The 26,132-nt window shown below is 46.6% G+C and overlaps 1 protein-coding gene across 3 annotated transcripts in view; it reads right to left on the minus strand.

The window, feature by feature from the left end:
- The window catches only part of GALNT14 (polypeptide N-acetylgalactosaminyltransferase 14), a 118,822-nt gene that overhangs the window by 44,850 nt on the left and 47,840 nt on the right, over positions 1–26,132 (minus strand). For all 3 annotated transcript variants that reach the window (XM_051615323.1, XM_051615322.1, XM_051615324.1), the window contains exon 3: positions 5,256–5,354. In XM_051615323.1, coding sequence (XP_051471283.1) covers positions 5,256–5,354 — 99 coding nt within the window. The remainder of the gene's footprint in view (positions 1–5,255; positions 5,355–26,132) is intronic.

Raw genomic sequence — 26,132 nt, forward strand, 5'->3', positions numbered from 1 at the left:
CTGAGGACTGGAGGAGAGCCAATATCACTCGAGTCTTCAAAAAGGGCAAGAAGGAGGACCCAGGGAACTACAGGCCAGTTAATCTCACCTGTGTCCCTACTAAGGTATAGGAGCAGCTTGTTCTGGACGTCATCTCAAAACATGTGAAAACAAAGAAAGTCACTTGGAAAGGTCATGGATTCACCAAAGGGAAATCATGCTTGACCAATATGATTACCTATTGTGATGACATAACTGGTTGGCTAGATGAGGGGAGAGGAGCGGATGTCATCTACCTTGACTTAAGCAAGGATTTTGACACTGTCTGCCATAACTTCCTCATTGGGAAATTCAGGAAGTGTGGGCTACATGAGCGGACAGTGAGTTGGATTAAGAGCTGGCTGTGTGACAGAACTCAGAGGGTTGTGATCAATGGAGCAGGGTGGAGTTGGAGGCCTGTAGCCAGCAATGTCCCCCAGTGGTCAATACTCAGTCTAGTCTTGTTCAACATATTCATCAACAAGCTGGATGAGGGGACAGAGTGTGTCCTCAGCAAGTTTGCTGATGATACAAGACTAGGAGGGCTGTGCTGCCATCCAGCGTGACCTGGACAGGCTGGAGAGCTGGGCAAAGAAGAACCTAATGAGGCCCAACAAGGGCAAGCGTAGGATCCTGCAGCTGGGGAGGCAGAATATTCTGCACCAATATAGGTTAGGGGCAGACCTGGTGGTAAGCAGTATTGAGGAGATGGATCAGGGAGTCCTGGTAGATAATAAATTATCCATGAGCCAGCAATGTGCCCTTCACGCCGACAAGGCCAATGGCATCCTCGGGTGCATAAGGAAGAATGTGGCCAGTAGGTCGAGAGAGGTCATTCTCTCTCTCTGCTCTGTCCTGGTGAGGCAACGTCTGGAATATTGTGTCCGGTTCTGGGCTCCCCAGTTCAAGAGAGACAGGGAAACCACTAGAGAGAGTCCAGCAGAGGGCGACAAGGATGACTGGGGGACTGGAGCATCTTCCTTGTGAGGAAAGGCTGAGAGAGCTGGGACTTTTTAGCCTGGAGAAAAGAAGGCTGAGGGGAGCCCTTATTAATGCCTATGGGTATTTAAACTCTGGGTGCAAGGAGGATGGAGCCAGGCTCTTTTCAGTAGCTCCCAGTGACAGAACGAGTGGCAGCAGGCACAAGGTATCATAGAATCATAGAATCTTAGGGGTTGGAAGGGACCTCGAAAGATCATCTAGTCCAACCCCCCCTGCTAGAGCAGGGTCACCTAGAGCACATCACACAAGAACGCATCCAGGTGGGTTTTGAATGTCTCCAGTGAAGGAGACTCCACAACCTCCCTGGGCAGCCTGTTCCAGTGCTCTGTCACTCTCACAGTAAAAAAATTTTTTCGTATATTCACCTTGAACCTCCTGTGCTCCAATTTCCACCCATTACCCCTTGTCCTATCACTGGTCATCACTGAGAAAAGCCTAACTCCATCTCCCTGACACTCACCCCTTACGTATTTGTAAACATTAATGAGGTCACCCCTCAGTCTCCTTTTCTCCAAGCTAAAGAGACCCAGCTCCCTCAGCCTCTCCTCATAAGGGAGATGTTCTGCTCCCTTAATCATCTTGGTAGCTCTGCGCTGGACTCTCTCAAGCAGATCCCTGTCCTTCTTGAACTGTGGGGCCCAGAACTGGACACAATACTCCAGATGCGGCCTCACCAATGCAGAATAAAGAGGTAGGAGAACCTCTCTTGACCTACTAACCACACCCTTTCTAATGCACCCCAGGATGCCGTTGGCCTTCTTAGAACAGAGGAAGTTCAATTAAATATGATAAAAGAGCTTCTTTACTATGAGGGTGACAGAGCACTGGAACAGGCTGCCCAGGGAGGTGGTGGAGTCCCCTTCTCTGGAGATTTTCAAGACCCGCCTGGATGCAGTCCTGAGTAATGTGCTTTAGGCAATCCTGATTTAGTGGGGGAGTTGGACTAGATGATCTCTAGAGGTCCCATCCAACTCTGACAATTCCTGATTCCATGAAATGGGACTGTCTCGCCCTCTGCTCAGCAAGTTACTGGCATGACAGTTCCCTATGCTCCTATGTTTTGGGTTTTGTTGTGTTTTTTGTTTGTTTGTTTGTTTTAAATTGCTTATTCTCTCCCTTGCTCCTGCATGCCCTCCTTGGGTTTACTCACACAGTCCCATCTCCATGCACTATATTTAATGCACTGAACCTTGGAGACTGAAATACATGGAAGTGAATCATGAAGGGATACGAAACTTGCCCAAGGTAATTTAAAAAGTGAGTGGCTAAAACAACCCAATGGCAGTTTATTCACAGTACAACGCCCTCCCCCCCCCCATAAAAAACACTTCAAAAGCTACTTTGCTATTCACCATCTCCTGGCCTCTTCTGCCCTTTTCTAAACCCTTTCTCATTACACTCATCACATACTACCTGGACTTTTGTACGTATTCATAAGTATAGTTACTACACATTTATAAACACTGACCACTACATTTGGAGATAATTGGGCATTGGATTAATTTAGCTTTTCTTTTTATTTTCTTTTTTTCCCCTCTTCTTTTCTTCCAGCTTGCAAACAATTACAGAAAAGATCATGAAACTTTTAAATTAATTCATTATTCAACACAGTCTATCAGCTTACTCAATAGCTCTGGCAATGCAAATTGTTCACAAATGAACAGTCACAAAGGCTCACAATGTGCAAAGACTGCCACGGAGGCCACATCTTGGTGCCTCTCTTTCACAAGTCAGAGCATCCCACCGAGAGCTGAACGTAACACACTGGACCTGCGATACAGCTCAGCCTCAGCACTTGGTGAGCATGGAAGCTCTTAAACACCTAGGAAAAGCACAGGAATAGCAAAATCCCTCCTGCTTGTCATATATGTGGTCCCTTCTGAAAGATTATTTCCATCCCTGCTAAAGAGTGCAGTCGTCAGCATTTCCCTCTGGCTCCCCTCTGTGTTTATATGGGCCCCTATAAGAAGTGCTGCCCTTAAGGGGACAGTGCATGATCGCCCCATGGCTTTGAACAAGCCAAGAAATGTCCCTCTGCCCTGTTTCTTTTTTCTGCCACAGTGGTTAATAACTCATTTTGCAATGGGGCTGGAAAACTCAACTCGCTGAACTCAGGAAACCAGGTTTGCAACTCTGAATCTTCCACGAGCCATGGCTAAATCAGCTCTCTGTTCCTCAGTCTGACCATCTGTCCTCTGGCTTATACCAAGAGCTCACCGTGGAGATGTACTGCGGAGAAGAGGCTAGAAGAGGTGCCCATTTTACTCAGCACTGTGCTCAAAGTGTGAACCTTGATGCCAGGAGGCCACCTCCAAAACATGGGGACAAGAAAAAGGAGGATCTCAGTCCAGGGAAAGGCAGGGGAGATAGGGACTGAAGCTGTCACCTTGGTTCTTAACTACCCAGGCTTGCCTCTATGTTGTGGCTCAGTGGGACGCTCCATGGGGCTCTGGTGCCATTGGGAAGTCAGCCTTCAGCAAAGAGGTCTCAGAAGGGGTCCTGGATCTGGTGAAAACCTCTGCAGACAAAACACGAGTGCTGGAATTGCCAGGACATACGAGCTAGCAGAAGCAGCACACAGGGGCAAAGCTGTGGTGGAAATCACAAGCAATGGAGTAAGGAAAGCAGTAAAGCCAACTAATCAAGTAAAGCAAATAAAAGAAGAGGAAAACAAGGAATAAAGTATTTTTATAGTTGGAAATCAGAAATTCCAGAGGACAAAATATTACAGGAGGAAGGAAAAAAAATCAAATTACCTGTATTTCTAACCTTGTTATCATTGCAATAAACAGTTCTCTAATAAAGCCAGATATGGGGGATCCAGGCATAAGAACCATATTGTGGGTCTAACATCTCTTATGTGACATCACTCATCATCATACCTGCCAGGACGGTCAAGTGCTAAGTTATAGGGTGCAATGAGATTAAAGTCCATTCCTGCACTTTACATGTTACAAGCATCCTATATGTCAGTGGCTAGAGGACTGCACTTGGCATCTCTGTTACAATGGGTTCTGGAAAATGGTATACCCATGGAAGGCACTGCAAAGATAAAAGAGAAGGTCCAGGATCAAGGGCTGGTACACACCACCAACTGTCAGTGCTGTGCACATCTGAAACCCACACACTCAAGACAAAATTGTGACAGGTTATTAAGTGTGAAGACAGGGAGATGGGATTGGGCATGAAACCATAAAGCAAAGCAGGAATTCAATTTCAGGACTGTCAAACTCACTTGTAGCACTGGATGCATTCACATGAGGAACGGTGCTGTTTGCAGAAGAGAGCCCAGTGAGGACATGATGGCGAACAGGGCACAGCTGAAGCCTCTCCCCAGCCAGCAATGCCAGTATGACCAGCAACAATGATGGCAAGGGGTCCTTGGGGATGCCAGGGTTTAACTGACAAGGCTTGCAGCAGAGCATAAAACCTTCACTATGTGGGCATAACATGTCTGTAAAAGCTTACTACTGGCACAGAGCAGAGCACTCCAGGCTCCCTATAGATGAACCCATCAGCTGAGATCTGGAGGTAGAACCCTCAAAGGTGTGGAAAACACACGTAACTAAATCTTCCCACAAGAGAACTTGAAGATTCAAGGCACACTGTGATTAAATGCCGATTTCAAAAACCTGCTGTGAAACTGAAGCCTTTAGTCTATCCACTACAGCAAAACACAGCCAAGAGCAAACTGACAAATGAATGAATGGCCACATGCCCAGAGCACTCCACTGTGCATCCAGAGAAGTACAGAAACTATCCTTGAAAATGTAATTGGTATGTGCACCATTAAGGCTTCTCAATGAGCAAGCCTTTCTGGCACTCAGTGGGTCACTGGAGAAGCTCAAACAGCAGCACCAGAGCAGGCATCTGCAGAACAACAGCTGTCCCTACTGGGACAAAATGCAGCTGAACACTGACACCCAGCTGGATATAAAATCTCTTATCCCAGACACTGTCTAATCTGTTGTTCCCCCAAGAGTGCCCTGTGCTAGAATCTGCAAAGGGAGCACAGTTACTTGCTTTCCTCAGCAATCCCACTATAAACCATACTTCTCAGAGACAAGCTTTCATGCTAATTTAACCCATTTATCATTTGAAACTGTGGCTGACAGGTCCAGTCTGTAGTTGCAGTGAGTGGAAATAGATTTTGCCTTTATGAAAACATCTAGCCCACTCACCTTTTTAGGAGCTTTTACAAATAACAGCATTTCCAGCAGGCTTGGAGCTCTTACCTCCGAAGGGTCCTTAGCAGGGTTGACCTGGCCTCATTGTGGAAGGTGATGATGATACTGGTCAGCGGGAGGTCCTGGCCATAGTGCAAAGTCATACAACTGGGGAGGGAGAAAGAGAAAAAGGCCTTTCAGGCACTGGAATTTGAAGTGGGAGCTCACTCAATTAATGCAGGCAGTGAAGTCCATCATTGGATGGTCCTCCAGCTGCTGCTGAAAAACAACCAAATAACGAAGAAGAGCTTTTCTGCATGAATCCTTTCTGAAGGAGTCCAGAAACTGCCAAGTAAGTCACTAAGAATGAAAGCGGCAAAAAGAGCTTAAGGCACCCAGCTTGCAGTCCTCTTCTCTAACCACTGCTTCCCAGCTAGCATGCCCTCCTGGTGTCACCAGCCTCTTCACCAATAGGTAATGGGAAGATAAGGGCCCTCTCTTTTTATGCCAGTTGGGGCAATTCTGATGTTAGCATGATAGGATCACAAACAGGTCCTTCAGGCTAAAGGTAAGGCAGAGGTGAGGTACCTGCAGAAGGCCAGTTACAAGTCTTATGCTGCCTGGGTGGCTTTGTGAGCTTCATGGGGCTTTTGGTGTCACCTCAGAAGTACTGGACTTTCATGGCGAGGTTTTTTTCTTTTTTAAATTGAGGCAAGGGACCAAGCACTCTCACATAGTGAGATAGTGGCACTGGGAGAGGTAAGAGAGAATCATGGTTGCAGCTCTAGCTCCAAGCTGCCTCACTTCCATCTCCTGAAGCAGCAATTTCCAGGAGCTGGCTGCAAGGTAAGCCAAGTCCTGCTTCTAAACCGATTGTTTCCTTATTCATTTTGCCTTAATGGCATAACCTGACTACAGGGAAGATTGGGATTTAACCACTTCCAAGCCAGCCTGCACGCAGATGAAAACTCAAAACTGCAACCACAGTCCCTGCTGCCTTCTTCCCAGGAGGAAACATCATAGACTCTGTGACCTTTAGCTGATGACATTTGTGACTTTTACAGACTGACACAAACATGCTCTCAGCTAAGAAAATCCAGAGAAACCTCTTACATCTGTGCTGCTCTTTACAGATCCCTGTCAGCTCCTGTGATGACATTAAGATGACAGACCAGCAACAGGAGGATATCCTGTGCTAAGCCTAAGGAGCTCCTCATCACAGCCATCACGCCCCTTTCCATCCATGCACCACTCGCCTGCCCTCGTGTCACTGCCCAGGTGCTACCACCGCCATCCTCAAATGAAGCAGGGAAGAGAACTGAGAAAACACTCTTCCACTAAACCATCAGTTTGTCCCCCAAAGCTTTGGACCATGGTATCTGCAAGGTGAAGTAAAAACAGATGGAAAATTCAGTTGATGCGGAGGAGAAAGCAAGTAACAGTAGCCAGATATTGCTGGTTTATGCTATCAGTGCATCATGCTGCAGCTCAGAGATGTCAAGATACCTGAGGGTTTGTTTCTATTAAATGAGGCTTTTCATCTTTTCACCTTGAAATTGCATTACTGAGTATTTACAAAGTGACTTAAGTGAAAGGAAAAAATATTGTGCAACAGGTGAAGTTAATTCCAAAACTAAAAAAAAAAAGACATCTTGGGTGGGACAAATCATTTGCAAAGTCATACTAAAGTGGTTGTTGTTTTCTCTCATAGTTTCACTCAAAACCTTTCCCAAATCCCTGACCAAACAGATTCCTTATTACCAACCTGTTATTTCAGCATAGTCACCAACCCCAAAAATAAATCATTGAACCAATTAAAGTTCAAGGTCCATCCTCAAAGCACACCAAAGCTGCATGGCTACGCGACATGCCGGAGAAAATTCAGTAACATTGCCTCGTGACAACACCCTCATTCATCAAAATTAAATCTCTGGGATGCCAAAAGCAAAGGGTTTCTGAGCTTCCAAACAGCACCGGGTCATGCCCCGAGGTGCTCCTCTGGGTCACCGAGGCCACTTGCATCATTCAGTTACCAACATCAGCTGAGCTTTCCCACCCTGATTCTATGAGAAAGAAGCTGCTGCCACTGTTCAGTGCCTGGTTTCTCACCCTGAGGCTCAGCTCTCACTTGCTTTGCAGAGCTGCAGGGACAGATGATGACGATTGCTCTCCCTGTTCTATTTACACCATTAACTTTGAACCGCTCCCAGATGTATGTCCTTCCACCCACTTCTTGCGTGGCATCAGCAAGGGTTCTGTGGAGCAAACAAGGAAAACTATTTCTGGCAAACAATGAAAGAGGGTGGAAAATGCAAAAATAATCAGTACTTCACTTATGTTACTATAATAGTTGAGGTGCAAATAAATAAAGGCTCAGTAGATGCATGCTGTATCAACTACCAGTGGGAGTGCCAGGGATACCGCATACTGGCTGAGCCTGCCAGCGGTGCAATGAAGTCTCCTCACACGTGACAACAACTTGCTTTTAAAACTCCAGTTGTCTACGCACCAGATCAGCCTAACTAGACAATGTGCACATGGGAAACACTGAATGTCATATACAAGCACCTCTGCAGCTTGGCTGCTGACTCTGTGACTGATTAAAGGGGTCTCGTGGTTACGGGGTTTATAATATTAGGGAATCTGTTGATTAAGGGATTTTTTAATATTATTGGTCTATGGATTAAGGGTTAACATTGTTTATTGATTAAGAGTTAACATTTTAAGATTAATATAATGTTAGAGAGTAGAATCTACTAATGTTAATGTTTAATAGAGACATTGGGGAGACATTTGTGGGAGACACAAAACAGGATCCAGATGAGGCTGTGCCAGTCTGTGCCTATTCATGCCTGCTTCATCAGTCAGTATGCCAGAATGATGGACGCAACCTGCCAGAGTGAGAGATGATATGGCCTAAGGGGAAAAGTGCCCAGAAAGAAAGACTGTGAGCCTTCCTCCAAGAGACCCCTGCCCACGACCACCGAGAAGCACTGCGCATGCAGGAATGACTGTTATTTTATGTTAATGATTTCGGGGAAACTATTTAAATATTATAATGAATTTTTTGAACTAATTTGTTTAATCCTGCCTATTTCTTTGTTAGGTAATGCATATGTATATTTTTAAGTAAATAAATATGTACTGTCTTTGTCCGTTGGTGTGCGTGTTTGGAGGAGCAATCCCCCACACACCCAGCGCTGCAATAAAGAAGACCTACTTTATAGCTTCCTTCGCTTCACCCTGACCCCCATGAAGATGATCCAACAGCTAGAGCACCTCTTCTAGGAAGACAGGCTGAGGGAGTTGGGGTTGTTCAGCCTGGAGAAGGCCCCAGGGAGACCTCAGAGTGGCCTTCCAGCACCTGAAGGGGCTACAGAAAAGCTGGCAAAGGATTTTTTACAAGGGCTTGTAATGATAGAAAGAGGGTAGATTTACATCAGACATTAAGAACAAATTCTTGACAGTGAGTGTGGGGAGACAGTGACACAGATTGCCCAGGGAGGTTGTGTTGTCGATGCCCCTCCCTGGAAGTGTTCCAGGCTAGGCTGGATGGGTCTTTGAGCAACCTGGTCTAGTGGGAGGTGTCCCTGGTCATGCAGGGGAGTTGGAACTAGGTATTTAAGATCCCAGTCCAAACCATTCTTTGATTCCGTCTAAAGAGGCCCAATGTATCCCAAAGATGGAATCAATGGCTGCGCTGCCACTACGGAGCAGGTTGGGACACAGCAGAACCCCTAGCCTTGCTTTGCCTGTGAGCACAGCACTACACTGCAGGTGGAACTCGCCTCCCCAAAACCAGCCTGCAAAGGGTTAGGCTGAGCTTCAGCACCTACCAGGGCTCCTCTGGGGTCCCTGTGTGGCCTTGAATCTGCCCTTGCCCAGGATTTTACCCCTGGGCTCTTCTTTCAGGAGCCTTCCCAAACTTTCCTCCAGTTGATCCCTATTTTTTTTTCCTTCCCAGCCTTCAGTGTAACTGCAGGTAAACATCCTGGCTCTCCAAAAGGCAGTTTTCAGTTTAAGCAGTTGACTACAAGTGGGTTTTTGGCACTTGCTTGGGTAATAAAAACCACAGCTTGGAAAAGTATTAAAACCAGTATGTCCAGAATTTTCTTGTGTGACAATTACATCTTGGGTAATTTCAATTTAATACCTCAATGCAAGTGAAAATTGCCACATGCAGCCTTAAAATTGCTGCAATAATGAAAATAAACCCACTAAGAGCTGCCTGTGCTACCTCAGGCTGTCACTGGATAAACATTTTGTGCTGCTTATGGTATTTCACAGGTCACCGAATTGCCAACAAAAAAACCCCACAAAAAAACCCACAACTAAACAAGAACACCCACAATGTTTTCAGGAAACCAACCAAAGTTTGATGGATTTGTGGTTTGTTTGTTTTCAGAACGTTCTGACAAAACCAACAACAAAAAACCCCAACAAAACCTACAATAAAAAATGTAACAACTACATCGTTTGTATTTGCAGTGTGTTGAAACTCACTGGCTGAAGTGATTAAAAGTTTCATCCTTTGAAATCTTGCTGCAGGACTGGGGAACAATCTCAGCACAGCAAGTGCCAGCAGGAACGCTGCCAAACTGAACCACTGAACTGCCTGTGACAGGGGCTGCTCTGCTAGCTCACAGCATCTTGGGAGGCAAAGAAAGACAGAAGCTAGGCTGACCCATCCTAAAAATCACAGTGAGAGCATCCAGATGGAGACATAATTATTATTTCCTCCTCCAAACCCAGAAGTCAAACTTTCATTTGATGCAAAGTTTCACTTTTCTCTTTTAAGGTTACTCCCCATTAAAATTTGAAATAATTTAACAGAATCACAGAATGGTTTGGGTGTGGAGGGACCTTAAAGATCATCTAGTTCCAACCACCTGCACAAGCAGGGACACCTCTCACTAGATCAGGTTGTTCAAAGCCCCATCCAATCAGGCCTTGAACACTTCCAGGGATACAGCTTTCACAGCTTCCCAGGGCAATCTGTGCCAGTGTCTTACCACCTAGTTAAGAATTTCCTCCTAACATCTAACCTAAATCTACCCTTCTCCAACTTAAAGCCACTCCCCCTTCTCCTATCACTACATGCCCTTGAAAAAAGTCATAGAATCACAGAATGTTAGGGGTTGGAAGGGACCTCTGGAGATAATCGAGTCCAACCCACCAGCCAGAGCAGGACCACCACAGAATTTAGGGCAGGCCACTCAGAAACACATCCAGACAGGATGACAGGATGACAGCTAGAGCTCTCGACAGTGATGATTAATAGTGCCTCCCTACTGTGTAACCCCGTGTGGTTATGGGGACCTACTCCATGCCTTGCTTATGAGAATGGAATTCCTTTTCCTTTGCTGTCCCTCCTCTGCAGGCATCAGCATGCTCATATGCTGAGGTGTGGCCACTGCTGGGGGACCAGTTGTGCTTTCAGGGCCTGATGCAGTGTGGCATCCCAAGCCGAGGCCCAGAGGGAGCAAGGTTTTGTGGCGTGGCCCATCCCTGGCAGCATCCCAGGGAGTGGCAGGGAGGGAAACACTGCCTGCCCTGGAGTGAGGGCTGGGAAAGGCAGCCTGGGGTGATGCTCTACTCCTGGACCATTAGTGACCAGCATGCTGTGACTTCGTCTGGCAAGGCAATTTTGGGAGCTTCATCACCAGTCAGTGTTGGTACAGGCTGGGCAGGAGAGGAGCATAGGAAACTGTCATACCAGTAACTTGCTGAGCAGAGGGCGAGACAGTCCCATTTCATGGAATCAGGAATTGTCAGAGTTGGATGGGACCTCTAGAGATCATCTAGTCCAACTCCCCCACTAAATCAGGATTGCCTAAAGCACATTACTCAGGACTGCATCCAGGCGGGTCTTGAAAATCTCCAGAGAAGGGGACTCCACCACCTCCTTGGGCAGCCTGTTCCAGTGCTCTGTCACCCTCATAGTAAAGAAGCTCTTTTATCATATTTAATTGAACTTCCTCTGTTCTAAGAAGGCCAACGGCATCCTGGGGTGCATTAGAAAGGGTGTGGTTAGTAGGTCAAGAGAGGTTCTCCTACCTCTTTATTCTGCATTGGTGAGGCCGCATCTGGAGTATTGTGTCCAGTTCTGGGCCCCTCAGTTCAAGAAGGACAGGGATCTGCTTGAGAGAGTCCAGCGCAGAGCTACCAAGATGATTAAGGGAGCAGAACATCTCCCTTATGAGGAGAGGCTGAGGGAGCTGGGTCTCTTTAGCTTGGAGAAAAGGAGACTGAGGGGTGACCTCATTAATGTTTACAAATACGTAAGGGGTGAGTGTCAGGGAGATGGAGTTAGGCTTTTCTCAGTGATGACCAGTGATAGGACAAGGGGTAATGGGTGGAAATTGGAGCACAGGAGGTTCAAGGTGAATATACGAAAAAATTTTTTTACTGTGAGAGTGACAGAGCACTGGAACAGGCTGCCCAGGGAGGTTGTGGAGTCTCCTTCACTGGAGACATTCAAAACCCACCTGGATGCGTTCTTGTGTGATGTGCTCTAGGTGACCCTGCTCTAGCAGGGGGGGTTGGACTAGATGATCTTTCGAGGTCCCTTCCAACCCCTAAGATTCTATGATTCTATGATACCTTGTGCCTGCTGCCACTCGTTCTGTCACTGGGAGCTACTGAAAAGAGCCTGGCTCCATCCTCCTTGCACCCAGAGTTTAAATACCCATAGGCATTAATAAGGGCTCCCCTCAGCCTTCTTTTCTCCAGGCTAAAAAGTCCCAGCTCTCTCAGCCTTTCCTCACAAGGAAGATGCTCCAGTCCCCCAGTCATCCTTGTCGCCCTCTGCTGGACTCTCTCTAGTGGTTTCCCTGTCTCTCTTGAACTGGGGAGCCCAGAACCGGACACAATATTCCAGACGTTGCCTCACCAGGACAGAGCAGAGAGAGAGAATGACCTCTCTCGACCTACTGGCCACATTCTTCCTTATGCACCCGAGGATGCCATTGGCCTTGTCGGCGTGAAGGGCACATTGCTGGCTCATGGATAATTTATTATCTACCAGGACTCCCTGATCCATCTCCTCAATACTGCTTACCACCAGGTCTGCCCCTAACCTATATTGGTGCAGAATATTCTGCCTCCCCAGCTGCAGGATCCTACGCTTGCCCTTGTTGGGCCTCATTAGGTTCTTCTTTGCCCAGCTCTCCAGCCTGTCCAGGTCACGCTGGATGGCAGCACAGCCCTCCTAGTCTTGTATCATCAGCAAACTTGCTGAGGACACACTCTGTCCCCTCATCCAGCTTGTTGATGAATATGTTGAACAAGACTAGACTGAGTATTGACCACTGGGGGACATTGCTGGCTACAGGCCTCCAACTCCACCCTGCTCCATTGATCACAACCCTCTGAGTTCTGTCACACAGCCAGCTCTTAATCCAACTCACTGTCCGCTCATGTAGCCCACACTTCCTGAATTTCCCAATGAGGAAGTTATGGCAGACAGTGTCAAAATCCTTGCTTAAGTCAAGGTAGATGACATCCGCTCCTCTCCCCTCATCTAGCCAACCAGTTATGTCATCACAATAGGTAATCATATTGGTCAAGCATGATTTCCCTTTGGTGAATCCATGACCTTTCCAAGTGACTTTCTTTGTTTTCACATGTTTTGAGATGACGTCCAGAACAAGCTGCTCCTATACCTTAGTAGGGACACAGGTGAGATTAACTGGCCTGTAGTTCCCTGGGTCCTCCTTCTTGCCCTTTTTGAAGACTCGAGTGATATTGGCTCTCCTCCAGTCCTCAGGCACCTCTGCTATTCTCCATCACCTCTCAAAGATGATTGAGAGAGGCCTAGACATCTGCCAGATCTCTCAGAACTCGTGGGTGCATCCCAACAGGGCCCATGGATTTATGGATGCCCAGTTTGGCTAAGTGGTCTCTAACCTGGTCCTCCTCTATCTAGAGAAAGTCTTCCTCTCTCTGGACCTTATTTCTTACCTCCCAGGTCTGGCATTCAAGAGGGTCAGCTTTAGTAATGAAGACTGAAGCAAAGAAGGCATTTGATAACTCCACCTTCTCTGTGTCTTCCAGCACTAGGGCGCCCACCTCATAAATCAGTGGGCCTACATTTCCTCTAGTCTTCCTTTTTCTACTGAGAAACCCTTCTTGTTACTCCTCACCAGATTTAATTCCAGGTGGGCCTCAGCTTTCCTCATTGCATCCCTTCATTCTCTGACCAGGTTCCTATATTCTTCCCAAGTGTCCAGTCCTGTTTTCCACATTTTGTACATTTTCTTCTTCCCTTTTTTCCATAAGACCCATACTCATCCATGCAGAACTCCTACCTCCTCTGCTTCATTTCTTCCTTATAATGATACACCAGTCTTGAGTTTGGAGGAAGTAGTGTTTGGAAGTTGCCCAGCTCTCATGTACACCCATACCTTCCAGGGCCCTGAACCACGGTATTCCATTGAGAAGATCTTTGAAGAGTTTAAATTTTGCTTTCCTGAAGTCCAGTGTTCTAATCCTACTTCCTCTCTACTCTACCCCTACATCCCCCAGGATGTGGGGTATCACATCCTGTTGGCCTCTACACACAACCACCCCTGCATCTGTAGAGATCCTCCTGATGGGGCAATGCTTGCACATTCCCAGGGCTTGTCAACCCATTTTACATTTAAAATGGCAGACTTAAGTCATACTGACCCTCACCAAACCAAAGCCCACCTTGGAAACACCACTACACAGCACAAAGTAAAGACTAATGGTGTAAACAGAGATGGACCCTGTTCCTCAGCTCCTTCTGGTCAACCTCAAGGCTCATTCAGTGTTTTTTTCTCCTTGACATCTGCCATCACATGCCCACAGAGCTGCACAAAACCCACCTCTCATGCTCACCCTCTCCTGTACTTCGTTAACTTCCTTCAAGAGATTGTTTTCCTCATCCTGCTTCCCCAGCTTCCCCTGACAGGCTTCTGCTCATTATTCTTTTTTGCTTCAATGAGCATCACTTGCCAACAGCTCTGCTTTGAATTTTTAATGTTTTCTGTGAAGTCCAAACTCTCCCCAACACACCTCACCACTTCCAAAGAACTCGCTGCATATTTATTTTGAACAGCCTGCTGCAGCAGGAAGAGCTACACCATCTTTTAACTCCCTCCTGGCACCTCTCTTCTTGAAAATATGTGGAAGAGCAGCCTCATCACCACACATCTAAACTAGGAGTATTTGGGTTGTCTCCACACTGCACTCACAGGGCTCTCCCTCTCACATCAACCCAGAGGACAAGGACCTGCCATCAGAAATAGAACCACCACCAGTGGATCAATCTCCAAGCACTTTGGGTTTCAGATGACATTCCTCTAGTCTGACCAGGTCTCCAAGCTTGATGGCTCCTGAGTGGAGACACGTACAATAGTCACGTCACAGCAATGCAGCTACCATGAACTGTATGTTACAGACTCAGACGCTTCACCAAAAGCAGAAAACAAATTGGTGGAGAAAGGGGAAAAACACAAACTTTCCTTTATAGCTCACAGAAAAAAATGAACTAAATTATACAAATATCCACAGTAACTTGAGGAAGAGTTACTACTTATGTCAAAGCTCTCAGCTCACATCCATGCTGGAAGAAGACATCTTGCCAGCCTGGTGCACACCTCTGCAGGGACTCAGCCAGTCAGGACTGGAGCAAGTCTCCCTGCTCCGGCCTGGACTTAGGCTGGACCAAGTCATCTATGCTTGGGAGAAGGCTCTACAGCTTTGCTTAGGCTACATGCCAGTAAGTCAGCAACTACCTCCCAGGGACCTTGCTGTCACCCCACACCCAGCTGGAAAGACTGGAAAAGTAAAGGAGAAAGACTAGAGATGCTGAAAACATCTGTACCTTACCAAAGGGACAGGAGCCAGTCCACATCTGGAAATGGGTGGCAGTTCAGGAAAGGAAAACAAGGAGAGCTTTCTTCATAATCTTATTTCTTATCATGAAAACCAGCTCAGCCTCTGGATTGAGCTGCTTGACCTAACTATTGCAGCCAGGTGCTACTGGTGTAGGTCACTGCAACTCCTCCCTCTGGGACTCCAGAGGAAACTGGAGCAAGTCTTGACAACCAACCAGGTGTGAAAAATGACTGCCTTGGAGGAAAATTAAAATTACTGCCCTAGGAAGAGAAGAAGCCACCCAGCATAAGCAAGCAAACAATCACCAGTGGGAGGGAAAAGATCAGAGCCTCAGCCAGTGCTGTATGTTTCCAGGCTCCCCACACCTGCAGGGATGGGAGGACATGCAGGCACCTTGGTCACACACCTCAGAAAAACCTCTCAGAGTGGCATAGCCCCCAGCCAGAGGGAAACCACTGTGCCTAAACTCTTTGTGTAGAAGCAAATTTACAGGTGACTTCCATGAAAATGTTCTAATAAGGCCCCTGAACATGCTGTGATTTAGAGCTATATATCACTGTGTGTACCAACTTGTATGGAAGCTAATGAATTCGTAGAACTTACTGCTGGACAGGACTGTGCACTGTCTCACCTGACCGATAGGTAGCATGGTGTCTGGCATTTGTTCCAGTCATCTGTGCATTTCTCAGTTATCCATGCATTAAGCCAATTGACTTGTGTTGGACAGCAAAGTACCTTTCAAAACAATCATTACTTCATGCCCACCAGAGACCGAAAATCCAAGAATCATTACAGTCAATGCATCAGTCTCATACCACAGTATAAATGGGATATAACAATTCAGTACTTGCACGACTGGAGCACATAAAGCAGTCAGTGGCCGTCTTCCTGACAACTCACCTCCTGTCACCACTCTGCTCTTCTTGGCATCATTCCTGCATGTTACCACAAAATTCTTTGTCACTCATCTTCGAGAGACCTTCAAAATCTTACTTCGTCTTCCCAAGATAAGCCAGTATCTCCTCCTTCTGTGAGTAAGCTTTGCACCCCTTCAAGCAGGATAAGACTGCCAAATGGAAGGCTTACCATGGTGTGCCTTGCTGCATATCTCCAGTCTCACTATGTACCATGGGTGCTGGCTGGCACCTGAGGCCAGGTCAGGGGATGGCTGCTTGCACATCCTGCACCTGGGGTCAGGTCTGGGGAAAAAAAAAACAACAAACAAAAAACTACTGAGAAAGCTCTGGGATTTCCTCCATAATATCAAGATGCTGATCACTCCACCAGGGAGCACCACAACTTCAGTGTGAACGTCGCTGCTCAGGGCACATATATGACCTTTGTAGCACAATAGGAAGAGCAGTGGCTGTGGGAACTGTCACCAGCTACAGACCTTCTTGCATCTATCTTGATCCTGCAGGTCCACCTCAAGCTGGCCATGATCATGATCATGGGTGATACTGACACATCAACAGGCCTAGAGAAAAGAGAGGCTGAAAAAAACAGCTGGAAGGCAGAGGACTCTGGAAAGCAGCTGTGTCAAAAGGGAAAAAAAGGGACAAGGGTTCACATGTCAGCTGGTGATGCCATGTGACTGCAGGGAACACTAGTAATTTGGCAAGTCTGCCTCGCCAAAGTGAAAAAGTACCCTTGAGAAGGGTCAGTAGTATTTCTCTGTGCTGGACGGGCATGTGCCTTCAGGTTTGCGTTCCCAAAAAAGGGACTGAAAAATCCCCAGGGTGGCATGCAACAGCCTCAGTGGCTGCTGGGGCTGTGCGAAACAGGGGTGATCCAACGAGAGGAATCCTTGTTTGAGCAGACAACTTGGTAGTGTGCAAGGGCTTGAGCCAGGGTTAGGAGGCACATCTGCAATAAATACTCAGTGGCGGTTATAATCAGAGTTGACAAGAAATTCTTTAGCAGGCTTTAGATAGATGTAATTTTATAAAACTCTAAAGAAGGCCATCAGGAAAATGCTGCCAAGGTGGTGAACCAGTTCTGTCTCTAGATTAGACTACCAGAGGAACGCACCCAAGTCCCCACCTCTCTCCTCCTCAACACATGCTACTATAAACATACTAGAAAATAGGCAAAACAAGTAGAGCCCTCTGGAGGGCAGGAGACGATGCAGCTGCTTATGAAAGAGGTCTTCTCAGCCTCTGGGTTCTTCTGGAGTTGATAGGCTAGCATGAGTGTTATGATCACAGCTAGTGCTTGCCTGAAGGCAAGCAGCTCCAAGCCTTGGCAGAGGACCGCTCCGCATGCTGCCCTATCAGGGCAGGGACCTACAAACAGGAACCTGGGTTCAGCTCAACTCCAGGTTGACCTGAGATGGTCAGGTTTTTTTTGCGGTTGACCAAGAAGGACATTCTTCTACACAACTTCTGCAAATTGAAACAGTGCTATATCTGTCTAGTGCACAATTACTATTTCCTCTAACTCTTTGCTTCTTTCAGTTCCTTCCTTCCAGTTCCTTCTTTTCTCTCTCTCTCTCTCTGTCTTTTCCGTTAAAGATAGATATCTAAAAAATTAATCAGCTAAATTTGAAGAAAGGAAAAAATGTAAGACAAAACTAACCTTCTGTGCTCATGACGTGCTGCTGCCTGTGAACCTCAATACTGAGGAGATGATGCATTTATATTAAAAATTTGCTTGATTTTTGTCTTTGAGAAAAAAAAAAAGATGGGGGAAAAAGAGAACCTTCTAAAAAGGAAGGAGATACTAACATGACTGCTTTTAAAAACAAGATAAACTAAACTGGGTATCTTGATGTTCAAAGCAGCTCCTGAATAATACAGACTTCTAGGGCTCTATACACAGACTCATGGCTTCTCTTGCTTCTTGACTCCGCTCACTCTTCCCTCCTCAGCATTGAGGCAATTTTTATTTTTTTTTTAAAGGAGCTAAGAAAAGTGAAAAGAAAAAAAAAAAAGAACCTTTTGTGTTTTCAGCAGAATTCTCAATTGTCACCAGATTTCTGATGCCAAGTTTTACTGAAATACCAGATTGATGACATCAAAGCTTTTCACCTGGTGAACATGAAAGCAAAATTTGGCATCTTGCAACTTCCTGGAAAGCCATCAATCCTTTATTAAAGATCTTCAGAAGTCAGGACAACCTCAAATTGCATTTCAGAGGGTCAGAACCAAGGATGTAAAGATCCATTAGGGAGGATGCTTCTTACCAGAGCTTCCTGCCACTGTGTGGCAAATCAGAGAAAGTTCCCATCCATACAACACCTCCTTAGTCATAACTGGAGAAGTACAAACCCAACCCCATACTGTGATGGCTGAAAAACACTTCAAGCATGCAGGAATCTGAAAGCACTTAAAGAAAAAATCCACCCAAATGCTCCCGAAGCATTGTCTGTACACACTCTCACTACAGTGGATGGAGGAGGACTTTAAGGTGCTGGGTAGCTGAAAAAACAAACAAGTTTGACAGAAGAAAACTGTCTCAGAGCCTTAATTTTCAATAGCAGCGAGTGTCAGAGAATTAGTTGCATACCCAACTTCAATTTAAGCCTACACAAACACTGGGTCAATAGAAATACTGAGGTAAGCACAAAAGTTAGAAAAAAACAACTTCATTTTGCCAGAATTACTTGAAGTGAGTCATCAAAGTAATCAATGACACGTTAGCAACTATAAAACAAGCAGTCACTATGTTATAGCAGTTAAAGGCAGAGGATGACTCTAGCATAGAGTGACCAATGGCACCTCGGGAATGCCAAAGCACTTGGTGATGAAGCCATGTCCATCGTGAAGTCATCAGTGGACTCCAACATGGTTCAGGATGGTGCCATATCACTCTCTGCAATGGGCACTAGGACAAGCATGGCTTGCTGTTCTCTATAAAGCCTAGGATTCTTTTTCCACTTCAGGGAAGGAGACACATGGAGTTTTAAGAGGAGTCCAAATGCCTCCATGGATTGACCAGTGTCAGTCCATCCATCCCAAGGGCCACAGCTGGGGTTGTGGTCAATCCTGGCCTATCAGAGATCCCCCCAGTTCCTCCCTCCAGGGAGAAGAAGCTCTCCCCCCTGTGCAGTGACTGCCACTGCACTACCATGTCCTCCCACCAGCACCTGCAGCTGCCGACAAACATAGCAGCATCCCTTCCACTCCAGCACATCATTTCTTCCAGAGGAGCCCAACTTGTACCTTCCATCTGATACTTGAAATCACTTGTGTTTAAATACCACCTGTCATTTTTAGATGACTAGAAGTGTCAAAAACATTTGAGATCTAAATGCAACGTTTTCCTTTTCATGATGAGAAAACCAGATCACTTTGGCCTTAAGTTTTCCTGTAATTTTACTTTCAGATTCACTTAGAGTTTTGTTTTTCTTTTATCCTGAAATTGCTAACTCCTGTCTTTTCCTTTTTTAAAAATAACCAAAGAACCAAAACACAGTTATTCACTCAGCTCTGCCAAGCCCTGTCCACTGCACAGTCCCCAAATTCAGTCTCCAGAGAGGTGTCACTGACAACACCAAGGTAACCCATGCATGGGGACTGGAGCAGATCCCACCATCTGCTTCATCTCTGTTTCCAGGTTCAGCCTCTCAAAGGCAAGCAGTGGTGCCCGTGCTCAGATGCTGCTCAGCTTGAAATGGAGCTGTTCATCCTCAGGGTACAGTGACTGGCAGGTCACTGTCTTTTATTAAATTACCAGCTCTCCTCCCTCCCCGTCCCTCATTGCAACAGGGACATGCAGAAAGAACACTGTGCCACAGACAGATATCTCGGGAATGAGCGTCTATCTCCAAGTGAATGTGTTGTAGAAGTGGAGCTAATTAACTGGGGCTCCATTTCTTAAAAAGGTTAATATTTTATCACATCTTCTGTCTTGAGGAATAATTAGCCCTGCCAGTACCAGCTCTGCCTTTTCTGAGGAACTGAGTGAGAGACTGAAAGTTGGAAAGAGACATGGGAGATTGATGGATAGACAGCATCTCAACTCTGGGCTAACAGCAGTTACTTCTCAACACAAACTAACTTGCTGCGGAGTATTAACAGAGGCAAAACCCTGCTACAAAAGCTGTATGCATTCTGCTCATCCTAGTCTATGCCATCAGGTAGAGGAGATGCTTTAAACCAAGGCACTGCCACTCAGCCAAGAGCTCATAGCTCTGGCACCAGAGCATCATTCCCCTTCTCTCCACCACTGGTGCCAGCTCTGGGGCAGTCTCTCCCCTCGTTGCTCCAATTCCTCAATCCACCCAACAAGAGGAAAACCCCAAGGGCTCCCTCAACTCTTTCATCTCAATGACAAATCTGTTATCATGGGGGGAATCAACAACTGAAGCAAATTCCCACAGGGACTGTGGAGACGAATGTTCCCCCAGTGCTTGCACAGCAGCCCTCGTTCTTGGATACATCATGCAATATCTCCCCATGATGCTGCCGAGAACAGGCCTGGGATGCAAGCAGAGTAAATGGAGAAATTGGAAAAGGACAAGGGAAGAGTAATTTCAGATTGACCCACACCTATTCTGTGCATATATTTCTCTTGGTAAAATGCACAGGAGAGGTGGGTGGGAAATTTCAAAATGAAATCAAAACTGTCTCACAGGGAAACAAAATGAAAATAACTTAGGTGAAAGAAATTTATCACTTGGAAAGAGGGGAGAAACAGTTTTCAGCTTTTTTCATCCCTGAAACGGCAATTTTTTTACAAGGAAAACATCAGTCCAAACAAAATAAAGGTGTTCTCTTCCAGGAAAGAGACAGCTAGGATGGGGGCTGTGCCTGCTCCCAAGCAAGCTTCTTGGGCTCTTCTTGGGAGGTCACCTGTTCTTTGTGTATGCTCTTCCTACCCAGCAAGGCACTGTGTGGCTGGGACAAGGAACAATTTGGAGAAACAAATCATAGCATGTAGCAAATTCAGTGTTACACCATGGGGTTCATTAGAACAGTCCAGAGTCACTCTCACTGCCAGGAGTCGAATCCCCAAAGTCCTATGGGTTCCTCTCATACCCGTCCTGCTCATCCCCTTTGCCCTGCAGACACCTTTTAGCCAAGAACACAGCTCAGGAATAATTTCTGCTCACTGTGCAGTCAGGCTCCATAACTCACAGTCTTTCAGATATGAGTAGCTTTGTCCTCCAGAGGAAAAAAAAAAAAGTAACACAGCCACTTAACTGACATATCCTCCTGCATTCACAACACCCACCTATATACATTTCAACCTGCTCTTCATACAGTCTAGCTCACTCCTCAACTCCTTCCCAAGTGTTGCCCTCATTCTTCTCACTCAAGAAAAATAAATGGAGGGGGAGGAATAGGAATGCAAATCCACCACTTATACAGAATAAGCATTTGTCATTTCCCTACAGCTTCCATGATTGAGACACAACCAGCCCTGCTCCTGAGGAAACATCCGCCTCCCCCTGCCCCAGCATCCCTTCCCAGTACTGTTTTTAATTAAAGCCCCTTTTTCTAGGCAGCTCCTTGAGAGACAAAACCACAGCATCTCATGGCACTTCAGATTGTGTCCCATTGGTGGCCATGAATATCCAGCACTAGAACCTGTGACTCCAGGACACACTTCACATTCTGGGATCAGATGTGCTGTGGTCCAAAAACCTGAGCAGAGCTACTGCACTGCCATGGTGAGGAAGACATACCTCCTCAGAAACCAAGAGCATGGCTATCCTTTTGCTGTGATGCAGGTAGCCTGGAGGTAATGATTACCCTCCATCACTGCCAAGGTGATGTCAACCAACCTGACTCACCACCTCCTGATCCAGGGAGCGATCAGACAGGGGGTGGAGGGCAGAGTGGCACTGCAGGCTGCTTTGGAGATTGAGCAAAAGCCGGGGTTGGAATCTCAGCACTTGGAAGCCTCTCTTCTCCCCAGGGAGGTCTATGTGAGTCATGCTGGGTGGTTCAAATGTCAGTGGAGCCTGGGGAACACACTAACCCTCAGGACAAGCACCAGCAGAGCCAACAGCACCACATCAGAAGCCCCATCACATCTGAGGAGAGAAGAACAGGTTCTTGAGGACAAGTGGATGTTGCAATGATGGTCTCAGCAGCAGCGTTGGCCAAGGACTGTCCCCATCTCAGACCCAGGCAGTCACCTCAGGGGAGATGTGACCTCTCTCTGTGTTCAAGCCCACCATAATCCCATTTCATGCAGCCTCTTTTCATCATTACTTCCTTCCTCTAACATTAAGCAACCAAAAAGCTTCAGAAGAGGGCATTAAATAGAAAGGGATATTTTAAAAAGATCATCATGTTCATCAATTTTCGTCCCTTGAAGCCACCAGGCACTGCCTCAGAAGCCATCAAGTCTAGCTGGCCTGCTCCTCAACCCTTCACCTCTTGGCAAGCTGTTCCATGGCTCACCGGACAACAAACATGGGGCAGTAAACATTACAGATGCTGCCATGCATTGGGGTGGCCACAGCCAGTCCCAGGATAGGAACTTGGACACACACCAACCATTTCCCAGGACTATGTTTCCAGCCTAGTCTGTAGCCAGCGAGTCCCCAAAGAGACCTGCCCACTTCTTGTGTAAGCTTGTAAAAACAGCTGTTTTTGTAGCAGTACGAGTGGTGGTATCAGCAGCAGTGGTGGCAGCATCATGGGTGGCAGCAGCAGTGGCAGCAGCATTGCCTGTGGGGGAGCGGCAGTGAGTTGAGCAACACCTCACCCTACATATCCACAATACATTATGAACATTGAGCAGAAGAATCCCTACAACAATGCTATTCAGATCAAGAGCTGGAAGATTGAGCTTGAAAGAAAATGGAGAGGCAAAATTGAACCTCCTGCTGGCATTACTAACATGAACTGTTTCATTCACTTTAGGAGTTGTACCACTAGGATTTGTACTGTAACTGTACACATACAGTGCCCCCATAAATACCAGTATCATAAACCCTAGGATCACTAGGCTAGTAATTATATGGTTGATTATGGCTACAGTTCTGTCAATAAACCATGAAACAATCAGAAGAGCAGCTACACAGAGCAGTATGCCCTTGGCTGTATACCACATGTACAGCTGCATGTTTGGAAAAAGATCCAGTAGATTCATTACAGAAAGCGTCTGTTCAGTTTTCAATCCGTCAGGAAATTCAGCAGAGCTGTTGCCCATTGCCATCTGAGGGATTCCTCCCATCAGAGATGGAATTTTGAACACTCCCAATTAATGAAAATGTATAATCTAGGCTTAAAATGGTGCCCCACGGTGGGCGCCAATTAATTGTTGTCACCGTTTGACTCAGGTCTGGCAACAATGCCCTCGATCCCCTCCCACCCAGGTAGAGAAGAAGAGAGAGAAAAAGAGAGACTTGGCTGGATTGAAAACTAAACTACACAGCTTTAATTAAACACTAATGATAAAAGAAAATATATACAATTATATACAAATATGTTCAGATATCTGCAAAAGCGTCTTGCCTCCCCCCACCCCCAGCAACTCCCACAGCACTCTCCTTAGCTGCCAACAGTCCCGAAAAATCCTGGAGCTGCCAGAGAAAATGGAGAGTGATGAGGGTCAGGAGAGCTCAAGACTAGGGGTAGATGGTGATGGATGGATGAAGTTGTCCTCTGATGCTGGCCATGGATGGAAGAGAAGGGAAGAAGAAGCAGGAAGGAAGTTGTCTTCTGTGATCTCTGACCTTCCTCTGAGCTCATGTAGATATATGGAATGGAATATCTCTGGCCAATTTTGCTGCCTAATTCAGCCTCCTATAGCCGGGTCATAGATCTCCCCACAGTGTCTGAACCAGCAGAGTGAAGGTGTGACCATGAAGACCCATCAGTTAGAAAAACATTCCACTCTTATCAGCCTTAGTTGGAACACACTGGTGCTATTTAAAAGAAAGCTTACTGAAGGAAAAAAAAAAAATCAGTAAAAGGAAAATTGGCTTCATCCTGGCTTAAACCAGGACAGAGGGGAACAAGACTAAAGGCAGATGGATCTCAGATCTTCTCTTACCCAGCTAATTCAGCCTCAGAGCATACTCTGCAGACAAGAGGCCCAGGGACAGTCTTCAAGCATACAGGGTTTTGCCCAAATGTGATAAGCCTTATTTTGTAATTTAATCACAAATGGCCAGGCTCTACCCAGAAAACATTGTAACAGCTGAAACAACAGACCAAAGGACAGAAAAACTCTTTGGGATTTTGCTGGCAGCCACACAGCAGCTAATAGCGAGGCCCAAAAGCAAGAAGAGACCAGTAGCCTCTTGCACCAAACCACTCCCAGCCCACAGAGCTGCTGCCAGCCCCACACTTCTCACAGGGGAGCAACCACACAGGGACCCTCAGCCCACCCAGGAGGGTGCAGGAGAGAGCAAAGCCAGCAGCATGCACACATGGTCACATGAGGACACCACCTCCAGCTTTCACCAATGCCAAGTCCAGAGATGGGGCAACATTTGAGTACTCTCTCTCCCAAATTCTCCTCACGGGGGTCCCTCCTCCACATCTTAGACAGTACAATTTTATTTGTCCTCATGGAAGAGGTCCATCCACCCCCCCTACACTCAAGGCATCTCTGCTCAGGTATGCTCTGCTCTCTGTTGTTCCACCAGCCCTCTGCACTGGGCAGACACACCAGCAGCATCAGGCACAGGGAGACTACATGCACACACGAAGAGAGCTATGTGCACCACTTCTTTTCCTGTTCTACAACCCGGTGTATCCAGAGTCGCAAATTGCAAGACACTGCCTGAATAAGCAATTTTTAAAAATAACAGAGTCCTTTAGGACTTAGTCTGCATTACACAGGAAATGGGATTAGCTCAGATACAATCCAGAGGCCACTCTCAACTGTTTGAGGACCATCTGTGTAATGTCCAGGCAAATCTTCCTTCAATTCAAAGGGGGTTTGGCTGCCTTCTAGGTACCTACCTGCTTCTGCAGGTCTAACATTCAGGTACCACTGATGACAGCAGAGCAGAGCCCCAACTCTGTTCTGCCTGTGGAATAAGATGGGCTTTTCCACATGTGATGTTCTCCAGACAGTAAGTTTCTCCTCCAAAGACTGTCAAGAAATCAAGTGCGAAAGATAGGATGCCTAAATCTCTATATGGGGTACAAAATGCACTTCTAGCAGCTGAGGCTCAGTGTTCACTTTGATTCATCTCAAAGAAGTTTTTGTCTAGTGGGCAACAAAGTTGAAGGAAGACAAGGCAATGTGGGAAGTCTAAAGGGACCATAACCATGTTAAGTCAATGCTGTCAAAATCTACTTTTCTCCTCTTTGACTCTTCACTTCCAAGAAGGTATTACAATAGTCTCAGTGCACTTGACTGTTGGCCACTCCTGGGATGCAACTGTCTACTCAGCTAAAACCACTGTCACTTCAAAACCTGCATGTGATACACCTGCTCTCATGCAATCTGTGCACACTTTCACATACCAAACATGTTCACATGGGACATGAAGACATATGGAAGTTGTGCAGCATGGAAATGCATGCTCAGCCCCACATGTCCCTGTATGCCAGTACCACACCTGGCAGAAGTAGGACCACCCTTGGTTGCAGATGTTCCTCCCGGTCATCCCCATGCACAGCACAGGTATTTTCAACTACACCAAGTAAGCTGCTCCAACGTAATGCTGAACATTCTGCCTCTGCACCCATGGAATGTGCACAACAATTAATAGGTAAAAAAAATGCTGCAATGTGTAGCGCTTCTGCTCCAGGGCTCAAATCCTGACATTTCTGGATTTGAGAACTCAAGTCCACAATAGCTCTCTGCTCCATGGGAATGTTACAGGCTTCGAATTCCTCCGTGAACTGCTCCTACCAGCAGAGCCACCAGCCCCAGGCACCTCTCCCACCAACTGGACGCTCCAGTGGGCATCACATTGCAGTTTGAGTGAGGAAACCTGGAGGATGTCTTACTGCATGTAGTGTTCCCTGCAAAGGGAACAGGACAGACTACAAAGGGGGCACAGGCTGGTGTGACCAGGCCACCAGGGTGGCACCAGGGAGCTGCCAGGGTGTTCTCCTCTCCAGCAGACAATGCAACACCTGATCTTCAGATCTGCCAGTTTCCCTGCCAGCTTCATATTTCAACCACAATTTTAGCAGCTGCTGTCTCTCTCAGACATGC

The sequence above is a fragment of the Apus apus genome, chromosome 3 (genome assembly GCF_020740795.1).
Source record: "Apus apus isolate bApuApu2 chromosome 3, bApuApu2.pri.cur, whole genome shotgun sequence".
Taxonomy (NCBI): Eukaryota; Metazoa; Chordata; class Aves; order Apodiformes; family Apodidae; genus Apus; species Apus apus.